At 71.0% G+C, this 13,251-nt stretch overlaps 2 protein-coding genes across 5 annotated transcripts in view; one reads left to right on the forward strand and one right to left on the reverse strand.

Moving 5' to 3' along the window:
- STIM1 (stromal interaction molecule 1) overlaps positions 1 to 938 on the reverse strand; it is a gene marked incomplete at its 3' end in the record, with an annotated part of 94,668 nt that extends 93,730 nt beyond the window's left edge. For all 4 annotated transcript variants that reach the window (XM_084264478.1, XM_084264476.1, XM_084264477.1 and 1 more), the window contains exons 1-2: positions 841 to 938; positions 333 to 536 (exon numbers count right to left, since the gene is read on the reverse strand). In XM_084264478.1, coding sequence (XP_084120604.1) covers positions 333 to 441 — 109 coding nt within the window. In that variant the 5' untranslated portion in view covers positions 442 to 536; positions 841 to 938. The remainder of the gene's footprint in view (positions 1 to 332; positions 537 to 840) is intronic.
- A 2,180-nt stretch (positions 939 to 3,118) lies between these two features.
- On the forward strand, positions 3,119 to 11,429 carry RHOG (ras homolog family member G). The gene is made up of 2 exons (XM_084271699.1): positions 3,119 to 3,153; positions 10,055 to 11,429. The coding sequence occupies exon 2, from the start codon at positions 10,094 to 10,096 to the stop codon at positions 10,667 to 10,669; it is 576 nt and encodes a 191-aa protein (XP_084127825.1). The 5' UTR covers positions 3,119 to 3,153; positions 10,055 to 10,093; the 3' UTR covers positions 10,670 to 11,429.
- The last annotated feature ends 1,822 nt before the right edge of the window (positions 11,430 to 13,251 follow it).

Genomic DNA, 13,251 nt, shown 5'->3' on the forward strand with positions numbered 1-13,251 from the left:
CACGGACACACAGACACACGGACACACGGACACACGGACACATCCCGGCAGGGCCGGGCGCTTCCAGCCCCCCCAGCGCCGGGGGCTCCCGGGCCGGGCCGGGCCGGGCTCGGCGGCGGCTCCGCCCGGCCGAGCTCGGGGCTCCGACCGGAGCTGCGGCCGGTCCGCGGAGCCCAACCCCGGCTGCGGAGGGACCGGCCGGCGGGGAACGCGGCGCCAGGCGCATCCCCCGGGCGCTGCTCAGCCCCGACGGGCCCGGGAGGGTGGCGGAGGCGTCGGGCCGGCGCCGGCGGGGAGGGGGCTGGGGCGGCCGGGCGGGAGGGGCCTCTCACCTGCGATGGCCGTCTCGTCCAGGTGGGAGCCGGGCGGGCGCTCGGCGCGGCCCTGCTGCAGGAGGAAGCCGCACAGGACCCACACGGCCACTCCCGGCCGCAAATCCATTTCCGCGTCCGCTTCCCCCGCCGCTGTCAGCTCCTCCTCGGCATCGGCCCCGCCGCTGGCGCTGGTCGCTCCGGGGCAGCGGCAGCCGCCACCAGCTGAGGGACCGCGGGTTACTTTCCGGTACAGCCACCGGGCCCCCCCCCGCCCCCGGAAATGGTCCCGGTCCCGGCCCGCCCCCCCCCCCCCGCCGCGGTCTGCCCCGGGGAGCCTCCCCCCCCTCCCCCCCAGGCAGCGGTGGTCTCTCCCGGGATAGCCCTGCCCCCCCCCCCCCCCCGCAGTGGTCTCTCCCGGGACAGCCCCGGTCCCGTCCCCCCGTCCCCCCCCCCCCCCAAGCAGTGGCCTCTACCCGGACAACCCCTCCGCCGCCGCCTCTCCCCGCCGGGCCGCTCCTTCCCGCACCTTCCCCGGCGGCGGGCTCTGCCGGACCGGCCCCCCCCGCCGCGGTGGGCTCTTCCGCTCGCGCTGCGCACGGGACTCTGGCGCCGCTGCCGCCGCCGCGCGCTCGGTGACAGGGGGCGGAGCCAACGCCCGCCGCGCGAGACCCTCCGCGAGGCGGGGCCGCCCCCCGCCGCCGCCGCCCGCCCAATCCGGAGCGGGCGCGTGACCACGCCCCCTCCCGCTCCGTCCCCGCCTCCGCCGGGCTCCCCGCGCCCGTCGCTGAGCCGCAGCGGCCTCTGGCGGCCGTTGTGGGCATTGCCCGGGCGTGGGCGGGCGGCGGGCGCGGCGCCGGAGCCCAACGGGGCGCGCGGGTGTAGCGGATGGATCGGTGTCCCCAGCGGCGACTGACCGCCTCCAGCCCCGGGGAAGGCCCGTCAGAGCACCCCGGTTCACTGGGGCGCCCGGCTCGTCAGAGCATCCCGACACGGCGGAGCACCTCGATGCACCAGGGCAGAGCCACGGTGACACCCGAACGTGTGTCAGCCAGCCCTGGGCTGACAGTGACACTCCGACACCCCCAAGGCCTGCAACACCCCAGCCGGGCTGGTGCCGCGACCCGCCAGCCCTCCCAGCGGAGCGGGAGGTCAGGGGACAAGGCTCCATGCGTCCCGTTCCCCGGGCGCTGCGGCTGCGAGCCACGCGCCCTGCGGGGATCGGATCCAGCCCCAGAACAGCATCGGGGCCACCAGCCCGGCAGCAGACCCCCTTCCCGCTCCAGCCCCACTGCCATCATCACCCCTGGCCCCAGAGCAGGCATCTGCCAGCCGGGCAGCGCCCCACGCCTCTGTCCTGGTGATGCAGGACAAGGGGCATCCGAGGGGTGTGGGGCTGCTGCACGGGGAGCCCTGGCCGTGGCATGTCCTGGGATGGAAACCAGGGCTGGCTATGGAGGAGAGGAGCCCCAGCCACAGACAGCTGCCAGATATTGCAAGGCAGAGGGTTCTGGGTCCAGCCCCAGCCCTGGGGAAGGTACTGGGCGTGGGCAAGGCGTCCCGTGCACACAGAGTCCCCGGAATCAGGACAGGCCCACTTGCTCCCCAGACAGCCTTGCCTCTACCCTGAGCAGCCACGTCTCTGCCCTGATTCCCCCCTGCCCCACAGCCAGCAGCCAGTGACCCTCATGGGCTGCAGGCACTACCAGGCTGCTGGGAGAACCTGGCTCTTGAGGGGACCCCAGCCTGGGGGGCTTGGCCCTCGCAAGGGCCTTTGGGGCAGCCAGGTCTCCTCTGACCCCGGCCCAGCAGGGTGCCTGGGGGGCTCTGTCCCTGCAGCAGCCCTGGGACCCTGCTGTTCCCCCTCAGCGTGCAGCGGTGGCGTGGCCTTTGTTCCCTCCCAGCAGCTGGTCCCACTGTCCCTGTCCCCAGGGGCTGCCAGATCCCCCACCTGCCTTCCCCCCTCGAGTCTCCAGGGAGCACTGAATGGCCCGTGTGGGGTCTCCCCCTCCTCAGCCCCCCATACATCCCCCCACCCTTGGGCTGGCAGTCACCTAGCCCCACCCGTTGCTGTCCCCATCCCTGTCCCCATCCTTGCCATCCAGCACCACTTGCACCCGAGCCCAGAGGCAGCTGTAGGGCAGGGGGAAGGCAGGAGCAGGTGGGTGCCAGCACAGGGGGGCAGGCCGGCTGCCAAGGGCAGGGTCTCTGCTTCCAGCTTGGCCCCGGGGTGCTGCAGATCCCTGTTCTGTGGTGGTCCTAGGAGGGGGGGGGGGCACAGCTCCAGCACCAGGAGCCAGCCCCCCACCCTGGGCAGCGTGTCCCAGGGGCTGGAGCCAAAAGTGGCCAGGGGCTGCAGGGCTCTGGGGACCTGTCCCGGACCTGCCACAGCCCCTGCATCGGCCCCACAGCCTGGCGCTGGAGAGGGGGTGGGCTCCTGCACCCCGGCCCGGGGTCCTGCACCCCACCCGGCTCTCACGTCCTCCCCGGTGTCCCGCCGCCCCCGCGCCCCGTCCCGTCCCTTCCCCGGGCGGCAGCCGGACCCCGCTCCGGGCGGGGCGGCCCCGCGGCGATGCCCCCCGAGGACCCCCCCCCGTGGCCCCGCGCCCCGGCGCAGGGAAGGCCCCGGCCCCCGGCCCGGGCCGAGGAAGGAAGCGGCGGGGCGGGCGGGGGCCGGGCGCGGCGGGGGAAGTTTCTCCGCGGGACCGCCCGGGGCGGCGAGAGGAGGCGGCCGCAGACTTCCTCCTCCTCCTCCTCCTCCTCCTCCTCCTCCCGCTCCTGCTGCTCCTGCTGCCGCCGCCGCTGCTCCTCCAGCCCCGCGTCCGCCGCGCCATGCCCCGGGGTGAGTGCGGGGCCGGGGTCTCCGGTGGGCGGGGGCCGCCGTCCGGGCGAGCGGGGAGTGGGGGGAGAGCGGGTTCCGCTGCCGGGACGGGGGCAGCCGACGGGACCCGGAGCGGGACGGGGGTCCCGCTGCCGGGAGCCCTGGCCGGGACCGGGTCGGGGCGGTGGGAGGAGCCGCCCGCCGGGGCCAGGGCGGGTGCGGCGGGAGCGGGACCGTCCCGGAGCGGGACGGGCGCTAACGGGGCTCGCGGGGTAGCGGAGCTGCCGGCGGGACCGGGGCCGGCAGCTGCCGGGGCGGAGCGGGGACAGGACCGGCCCCGGGGACCCGCGACGGCACTGCCCCGGCGCCCGGCGCAGGAGCCCCGCTGCAGGGTCCCCCGCCGCGCCCCGCACCGCTGCGGGCCCGGCGCCCGTCACACCTTGCCACACGCCCGTTACGACACGCGTCGCGCCACACGCCCGCTGCAACACCCGTTGCGACACGCTGCGGGGTGGAGAGGTGCTGCCGCGGGCGGGGGGCGCCGGCCCGCGGGGTGCCGGGGTGCGGGGGCGCAGCCGGGGGGCAGGGCTGGCCCCGGGCTGGCTGTGGCGGACACTTGCCGCGGGGCCACCCCCGGGGACAGAAGGCGACTCTGTGCCGCGGCCCCGCGACTTGGCTTCCGGGAGACCCGCCTGGGCTCGGGGTCACCCTCGGAGGGGCTTTGGGGAGCCCTCCCCTGCTGCCCCTCCTGGCGCGGGGCAGGGGGCTGCGCTGTGCCCGTGGGACCAGCTCCCAGGTTAGCTCGGTGCCGTCCTGCTGCCTGTGGCTGCAGAGCAGGGGCACCCATGGGTGCCTGAGTGCCTGGAGACCATCTCCCCTGAGGGGCAAGGTGTGGCCACGGCCCGGTGGGTGGGTGCAGGGGCCGGGGTCCCACTGGGATCACTGCTCTTGGTGCGAGGAGAAGCTGACGGTGACACGGGAAGGACATTGCCCGGCCCCTACTGCTGGGGTTGAGCTCCAGCAGGTCTTTTGGCTGGGGTGGGCAGCGGGGCTGGTGCTGGGACCATAGTGCACGGGTAACCGGGGAGAGGGAGGTGTTTCTGGGAGCATCTGCAGGCATTTCTGGTGATGCTGGAGGTGCCAGGGGCCGGCACCCTCATGGCAGCAGCGGTGCGGGCCCGCGGGTGTCAGCGTGATGGCACGACACGTGGGTGGGGAGCAGGGCTCAGGCATCACGCCTGGGCTTTGGTGGAGTCGAGAGGTGCCAAACCGGCCTCGTGCTGGTATGCTCAGCACCCCATGCCTCGGCTGTGGGTGCGAGTGACAAGCGATGCTGAGGTCAAGCAGCATGTCCTCATCCGTCCATCTGTCCGCCCATCCTCTCCATCATCCCTCTGTCCATCCTGTGTCTGACCAGGAGCAGCCCTGGCCAATGCTGGTCCCACTCCACTGCTGGGCTGGGGAGGGGGTTTGCTGGGGGGGGGTCGTCACCCTATGGGGGTCTGGAGCCGGCTCGGGCCCCCTGTGCTGCTGGCTTGGGCAGCGCCTGGAGCAGGGGTGAGGGCAGGGAGCAGCTGTGCCGAGGGCAGAGCGGGACCCGGCGCCCGAGCTCACCAGGAGGGAAATAAAATGAGGAAATTGGTCACGACCAGCTCGCAGCAGCTGGAAAATGAGGGAAATCAGAATCCTGCGACTCAGCATGGGAGTTATTTTAGCCGCGCCAGCAGAGCCCCGGGGCAGAGCCGGGGTACCGGTGACCATGCTCCTGGGGACACGTCCCACAGGGTGGGGGCCCCATGGCAGCTGCACCAGCACCGCATCCCAGCCGTGGCTGCCCCCCAGCTCCCACGGTGCAGCTGAAGCCCCCCCCCCCCCAGCTCCCACGGCGCGTCCGGTGTGCTCAGCCCGCAGGGTCCCTCGGGGTATTTATAGATTTTATTAGTTTCCTCTTTCTGCTCTCTGGGGCGGGGGGGGGGGGGGCTGTGCTGTGCTGCTCTCCCCATGCAGCAGGAGCCATCCCAGCGCTGACCCTAGCCCCACTGTCCAGCGTCTGTCTGGGCTTGTCTATCTGTCCATGCTGGACCCGATGTCTGGCCCGTGAGGGGTGGGATGCCAGGTGTGGGGAGCCTGCGGTGGGGAGCGGGGTGCAGGGCGCATGGGGCAGGGTGCAGCGTGGGCCTCACCACACAGCATGTGGGGCACAAGGTGTGGGGTATGTGGGGCGCAGGGTGCAGGGTGTGGGGTACATGGGGTGCAGGGTGCAGTGTGTGGGGTACGTGGGGTGCAGGGTGTGGGGTACATGGGGTGAAGGGTGTGGGGTAAGTGGGGTGCAGGGTGCAGGGTGTGGGGTACGTGAGGGGCAGGGTGCAGGGTGTGGGGTAGTGGGGTGCAGGGTGTGGGGTACGTGAGGGGCAGGGGGCAGGGTGTGGGGTAGTGGGGTGCAGGGTGTGGGGTACGTGAGGGGCAGGGGGCAGGGTGTGGGGTAGTGGGGTGCAGGGTGTGGGGTACGTGAGGGGCAGGGTGCTTGGGGCACACAGCGCCGCACGCTTTGGCTCGGCCGGGTTGGGGTGCTGCAGGACCGGCAGCGGAAGGGGAGCCCATGGGGGCGGCCGCTCCGCTCCCTCCCCCGGCGGAAAAACCCAGCGGGGGGATGCCCTGCCTGCGAGAGACGAGCGCGGGTTTTGCTTCCCTTTTCTGCTGAAGAGATGAGTCGCTTTTCCCGTCCCCGGGGCTGGTGATGGGGGAGAGGTCGCGGTGCATCACCCGCAGCCCCGCTCGCCTGCCCGCGCCCTCTGCCCAGCACCCCAAATCCCCCCCGAGTGCCTCAGGGTGGGCAGTCTGTGCTTGCCGAGGGCGGGGGCTGGCCCGGCTGGGGGCCGGGGGCTGCAGGAACCCTGGGTGCCCCGGTGTTGGGATGCTGCAGGGACTGTGGGCAACCTCCAGCCGCAGAGATGCCACCGTGTGACCCCCAGTTCAGGGCTGGGGGGTCCTGGCCCCCGTCCGCACAGCTCCCACCTCCTCTCTTGTGTCTTGCAGTGGAGGCTGTGGGGGGGGGCACAGAGCCCATGCAGCTGTCAGTTGGGGATATGGGTGTCTCCTGCAACACCCTTCACCCTCCCGGGGCAGCCGAGGGACGGCTGGGGCTGGGGGCTGCAGCTGGAAGGGTTGGGGTGGGGGGCAGCACAGCCCCGTCCCTGGCACCGGGGCTTTGGCTGCTGTGGGGGCTCTGACCTGCCTGAGCCCCTCTGGGTAAGCCGCTGTCCCTGCCGGGCAGGGTGGTGGCTGTGCCTGGGCTCTGTCTGCGGTGCCACCAGCCCCAGCCCCGCACCTGGCGGTGCCGCGATGGCGAGAGCAACACAGTCCCTCACCAGCACCCAGATCTTGCCGTGGCCCCTCCACGGGCGGCTTGTGCACCCACGTTCACTGCTTGCCTGTGTCACAGCCCATGGGGCCCTAAACCATAGAGAAGTGCCCCTTGCCCCCCACCCACTGCCCCCATTCCCCTGCAGCAGCGATGCTCCCATGGGCAGGAGTGGTTCCACTTGCGCCCTGTCCCTTCCTTAGCAGCTCCGCTGACTCTGCCTGGGCCTTTCCGGGGATGGGCTGGGATGGGATGGGGGTGGGTGCTCCACAGGTGCCAGCTCACCCCAGGGTGGCCACAGCCAGTCTGGGAGTGTGAGGCTTGAGCTCAGCGTGACCAGTGTGCCAAGTCCCACCACCAGACTGTGATGGTGTCATGTCCCACCACGGGGTGGTTGTGGGGCCCTGGCTGGTGCTCAGGGGCCACCCTGCTCCCCAGAGGATGGGGACCTGCAGGCAGGGGGGTCACTGCTTCCCCCTCATGCCCCAGGAGAGCTGTCCCTCACACCCCACTTCTGCCCGTGGCAACTTGCCTGAGCCCCCCGGGCCGGCTCCTGTCTGTCTGTCCTGCTGCCAGCACTGTCCTGGGAATCCAGCAGCTCTTCCACCCGTGTCCTTCCCCTGGTATTTACAGGCAGGGATGAGATCTGGCTGTGTCTATCTGGTTGCTCTGCCAGCGGGGTGTCCCCAGGGCCCCAATACTCCCTGGGGGGCCCGGGCAGCCTCTCAGAGCAGCAGACTGACACCCCTGACCTGGGGTCTTGGGGTGCTGCGGGACCCCTCTCCTTCCCAGCTCAGCAGGGTGACCCAGGTTGGCACCCAGCATCCGCTCCCTTAACCCTGGGGGATCCCCCCCACACCCTGTGTCGCAGCCAGGAGACCCCAGCCTGGGGGGCAGCAGGGACCCTCCACCGAGCCCCACCATGTGCTGCAGGATGGCTGCCCAGCATGCAGGTAGCTGTGGGGCCTGGCTGGCACGGTTGGTGTCCCTGGGGACACCGCTGACCTTGGGATGCCCAAGGGGCCTGCGTGCCTCACTGGGGGCTCACAGAGCACCCCTGGGTGCAGTGATACCTCGGGGTGGCTCCTGCTGCTGGGTGCTGCCCCTTGCCCCCCCAGGACCCCTCCACCTCCTGCCCTCCCCACCTATCTCATCCTGCACCCCCTGGCTGGGACCCCCCAGTGACACCCTGTGTTGGGGACGCTGTACCCACACTTTGCAGCTTCTGCACCCCTGGGTTTGGGGGGGTTCTAAACCTGCTGCTTGCTCCCCCCACCTCATTCTCCTGCCCCCTGCCCAGCTGAGCCCAGTGCTGCTCGGTGCACCTCCCGCCCTGCCCCATGGCGTCCCTGGGGACAGGGCTGCTCCCCAGCCACCCTGGGGGTGGATTTGCAAAGAAAATCAAAGGCTGGGATGTACAAAGATGTTGGTCTTGCCCGGGTTGGGTTTATTTTGGCTGGGTTCAGCCCCCGCAGCACCTGGCTGGGAGCATGAGGAACGTACATCTGAAGGACAGACGGACAGACGGATGTTCTTCTTCAGCCTGGACTCACCAGGAAGGAAAAGCCAAACCCATGTGGCCAGCTGCCTGTAGGGGAGCAGGACAGGGGGATGCCTGTGCCCCCCAGCCTCGTGGACAGCAGCAGGGGGAAACAGGCAGAAACCAGGCCAGCCAGGCCCCAACCGCGCCAGCCAGGCCCCTGCCGTGATGCAACAGTGGCCACGTGCTGCTCTGGGGGCTGCCCCGGGGTACCCCTTACCCCGTACCCCCAGCCCTGGGCAAAGTGATGGAGTGCTGCAGCTCGGAGGGGCAGGGGAGGTGTGGGGTGCCATGGCCCTGCTGCACACACATGGTCCCACAGGTGCCCGGCCGATGTTCAGGCACGATGCAGTGGGGCAGGGGTGCTGGGGAGCGGGGAGAGGAGTGAGGGGGCAGCATCCTTGCACAGCCCTGAGAGACAGGTCTCCCACCACCCAGCTCTGGAGCCCAACACCCCAATCCTGCACCCATCACCCTGCTGCTGCCCCTCGCCCCTTCTCCCACCACCCTGACCCCCCCACCGTAGCTCCAGGCACCGCAGACCCCACCGGGATCTCACTGCCTGCTGCTGCCAGCCTGCACCACTGCTGAGGCCCCAGCCCCTGGAGGGAGGGAACCCTTCTGGCTGCGCTTGCCACTGAAACGAGGAGAAACCTGAGGCCAAGGGCTGGGCGTGCGCGTGTGACCCGTCCGGGATCCCACGCTGTGCGAGCAGCCCCGGCGCTGCTGCTGCGGCCAGCTGCCTTCCTGCTGCGGCCAGGGCTGCCTGCCATGGGCCTGCTGCTGCTGCAGCTGCGCTCACAGGCTGGAGAGCCGGGGATCCCCCGTCTCTGCTGGGGAAGCGCTTTTGCAGTGGGGAAACTGAGGCATAACCCTGCTGGGTGACCTCGGTGGGGGTTCGGGCCAAGTCCCGCTTGTCTTGCCCCTCCACAGGGGTGCAGCTTTCAGGCAGGGTGCCAGGCAGGGCGGGGGTCACAGCGCACCCGGCCCCACTGTGGGCAGGAAGCCGGGTGTCAGGGCGGGAAGAGGAAGAGCGACTTCCCCATCCGAGGGGGCAGGGTCTGGCCTGGAAGGGGCTTGGACGGGGGGCCGAGCCCCTTCTCCCTTCTCCAGCCAGGCCCTGCCGCTCTGAGGAAGGGGCCTGTGCCCCCAGACTGGTGCTCTGGGCCAGTGCAGCATCCCCAGTGCTTCTGCTCCGTCCCCATCACTGCGGCACGTGAGCCGCTGCCCGGCCGTGATAACCCTCCGGCAGTGATAAATCCTGAGCCGCTGCGTCAATGGCCGGACCCCACCAGGGAAGGGGGCTGTGGGCCCCAGCCTGGCCCCGCGGACGGGCACCCTCCCGCCCCACCACCGTGCAGTGCCCCACGCCTCGGCCGGGCTCCAGCCCGCAGCAGGAAGGGGAGCAGGATGCAGCCCTTAATGGCAATTGCAGAGGGAACCCGAGGAAGGCAAACAGGGAAATGCGTGCCGGGCCTGGGGATAAACACAGCTGCTGGAGCGGACATCAGCCCGAAGGGCCGCGCCAGGGCTGCTCTCCAGCCCTGCTCTGGCACCAGACCTGGCTCTGCCCTGCGTGGTGTGTGCGGCACCGGTGCGCAGTGGCAGCCCACGGCTCCCCCAGCCCAGATCTGCCCCTGGCTGCATCCCCTCCTGCCCACCATTGCATGCTGGGCTGCAGGCAGGGCATGGCACAGCACGGCACAGGGTGCTGCGGCAGCCTGGCTGTCCGGGGAGCACTGTCCTGGAGAGGACACGGTCCCTGTGTTTGGCAACCATGGTGGCACACACGTATGCCCTGGGTCAGGGGCTGCAGCTCCCCGTCGGGGGCGGGTCTGGACTGCTGCACACCATGGGGGCTGCCAGGGGATCATAGAATAGTTCATCCAGGCTTTGGGCTGGAGGAGCAGCTGAGTGTGACCTCCCCTCCTCACCCCCTCAGCATGTTGGAGTGGGGGGGGGCCGCAGTGACCCCCATCCCCAGCGCATCCCCCTCCCCTGACCTCTCTCCTCTCCCGCAGGCTGCTGAAGGGGGACGCGAGGGACAGTGAGCCGAGGGGATGCAGAGCATCAAGTGCGTGGTGGTGGGCGACGGGGCGGTGGGGAAGACCTGCCTGCTCATCTGCTACACCACCAACGCCTTTCCCAAGGAGTACATCCCCACTGTCTTCGACAACTACAGTGCCCAGAACACGGTGGATGGCAGGACTATTAACTTAAACCTGTGGGACACGGCCGGCCAGGAGGAGTACGACCGCCTCCGGACACTTTCCTACCCCCAGACCAACGTCTTCATCATCTGCTTCTCCATCGCCAGCCCTCCCTCCTATGAGAACGTCAAGCACAAGTGGTACCCAGAGGTGTGCCACCACTGCCCCAGCGTGCCCATCCTCCTCGTCGGCACCAAGAAGGATCTGAGAAACAACCCTGAGACCATGAAGCGGCTTAAGGAGCAGAATCAGGTGCCCATCACCACCCAGCAAGGCATCAGCCTCTCCAAGCAGATCCGCGCCGTCAAGTACCTGGAGTGCTCGGCGCTCAACCAGGAGGGCATCAAGGATGTCTTCACCGAGGCGGTGAGGGCCGTGCTCAACCCCGTCCCAGCCAAGCCCAAGAAGCCCTGTGTCCTCTTGTGACGGGGCTGCGGCAACCAGCAAGAGACGATCCTGCCCCGGCCCCGACACCCCCCAAGACACTGCCCGGCACCGCCAGAACCCCCTGCCCATCCCGACACCTCCCTGAGCCTTGCTGCCCCCCCCAGAGGTGGTGGGACTGGGGCCACCAGCCCGAAGCCACCAGCTTTAATAATACCGACCTCGTTTGCACTAACTGGCCATCTGCCCCGGGGGCAGCGGGGCTCCCCCAGCCCTGCGGGACCCCATCCCAGCCCTGGCTGTCAGCGTTCGCTTTTGGGTGATGCCTCTCCGGTCCCAGCACCGAGCAACGCTTCCTGAGAAGGGGGTACCCAGGGTGGCTGAACTCCCCCCCGCCCTGAGCACCCCACAGGGACCTTCCACCCCCACCCCGAGCAGCCCATGGGGACCCACCAGCCCCTTCCCCTGTGCCAGCTGGGGTGTGAGGCAAGTTCCTCAGCCTCTCTGTGCCATGCCTGGCTCTTAGCCCCCTCCGAGCATCCCACTGGCATGGCCACGTCCTGCCGCAGGGTCCCGGTGGCTGCACTGGGGGTCTCCCAGGTGGGTGTTTATGGCAAGCACAGCCTGGTGTGGCATGGCTGGCTCGCCAGGGATGGCAGCAGGGTAGTCCAGCCCTGGAGAGAGCAGAGCCGGCGCTGATGGAGGAGTGTGTTCCCGTGCTGGCCGGGGCTCTGCAGGGCAGTGGGACTCGCCTGTAACCAGCTGCTCCCCGAGTTGCTTCTTCTTAAATAAAGAGACCTGCCCAGGCTCCCTGTCTCCTGTGCTCTCCCACATGCACCCACCTTCCCCAGGCACGGGGACACCCTTGCAGCCACCCCTGGGTGACACGGTGGCCCCCCCAAGTGAGGCCAGGACCCCTCATGCTGCCAGGGCTGAGCTGAGGGTGCTGGTGGCCTTGCCACCACCTTGGTGGGGGTGGTCTCTGCCCTGGGGGGGGGGGCTGTGCCCGGGGAAGGCCAGGGTGCCCCTGCCATGGCCAGCCCTGACACCTAGCTGCCCCCATGTCCCCTCAGGGGCAGCACCGAGTTCCCCTCTGGGGACCCTGGAGATATTGCAAGGGATAGGAATGGGGACATCGTGGGGATGTGGCACGGGATGGGAAGGGGGACATTGAGGATGGGGACATGGCAGGGATGGGCACAGGGGGCTGTAGAGGCAGGTCCTGTCCCTGGGAGCCCCTTTGCCACCCTAGCTCGGGCTCTGCCCCATCCTGCCCCACTCAAGAGCTGCAGGCAGCAGCCAGAGCCCTGTTACCGGGGGGCTGGGTGTCCTGGGGGGTCCGGGGGGACCCTGTGTCCTTCAGCTGGCTGAGCGCTGAGGCTGCTGACCGCAGCGAGCGCCCGGCCGCAGCTCCGGCTGCCCGGCCGCACTCGCCACCCCCTCGCCAGCGCCCGCGGGCTGCCGGCACGTGCTGGCCGGCGGCCGGATCCAGCCGGGCCTGGCAGGGCCCCCGCCGCCGCACACACGGGCCCCTTGTCCGGCCCCGGAGCCTTCCTGCAGGAAGGGCAGAGACCCGGCACCCGCCACAAGCCGCCTTTGTTCTCCGCTGCCATTTCCCGGCCGGAGCTGGGGCCGCCGAGGGCCGGCGTGGGCGATGGTGCCGTGGGGCAGGGCGGCTCCGGCCGTCCCAGGGCTGCGCCTTGCACTGCACAGCGTGGCCCCTCCGGACCCCCGGCCGGGGAGCCTGTGACACAGCCCATCCCCGGGGGCTGCACGCCGGTGGGCTGGTGGGTCCTGGCTGCCCCAAATCCCGCTCCCTCCGCCGGGGATCCCCACGGCCACGTCCTGCTCCGGTCCCGTGAGGGCTCTATCCAGCTCCCGCTACAGCAGGATCCGACCTTCGTCCCCGCCACTGTCCGGGGGGCTGCGCTGGGGAGTCCCTCCTCTGGGGCCAGGGCCCAAAGGGCCCTGAGGGGCTGTGCCACCCCTCGAGCTCCCGGGGGCAGCGCTGGCAGCAAAAGGGGGTGCCCGGTGTGGGCTGCGCGGGGCAGAGCTGGGCGGCGCCGGGACCCCTCCCTGGCTGGGGAGATGCCCAGGGTGCCACGGCAGGGATGTCCCCGGCGCCGGCGGTCTCTTGCCAGGGCACCGACGAAGACCCCCGTTCCCGGGCCGGCAGCGTGCGGGCAGGGGCTGCGGCCCCCGCGGGGCGAGGTGCCACCCGGCGGGGTGCGGGGGCGAGCGGGGACCCGGGGCAGGACGCGACAGGAGGCAGCGGGATGCGGCCCGGCCCCGAGCAGCGCCATGAGCTCACGGCTGGTCCCCTCCCAGCCGCTCCCCGGCCCGGGGCTGTGAGGTCAGGGCCCGCGGGACTCCCCAGCACGGGGCAGGGAGAAGCCGCGGCCCCAGGCGGCCCCCTCGCCCCGTACCCGCCCGGCCCGGGGCTGCGCTGGCCCCGGCGCCGCAGCGAGTCAGCGGCCCCCGGGGCTGGGCGGGGAGCGGAGCCGCCAGCTGTGGGGCGGGCCCAGCCCGGGAGCGGCACCTCCGGCTCCCTCCGGCCCCCCGAGCCCGCCCCGGCTTCACCCAGCAGGCGCGGTCCACATCCTGCACCCAGCACCCCAGGACTC

Source organism: Gallinula chloropus (assembly GCF_964237585.1).
Source record: "Gallinula chloropus genome assembly, chromosome: 1".
NCBI lineage: Eukaryota > Metazoa > Chordata > Aves > Gruiformes > Rallidae > Gallinula > Gallinula chloropus.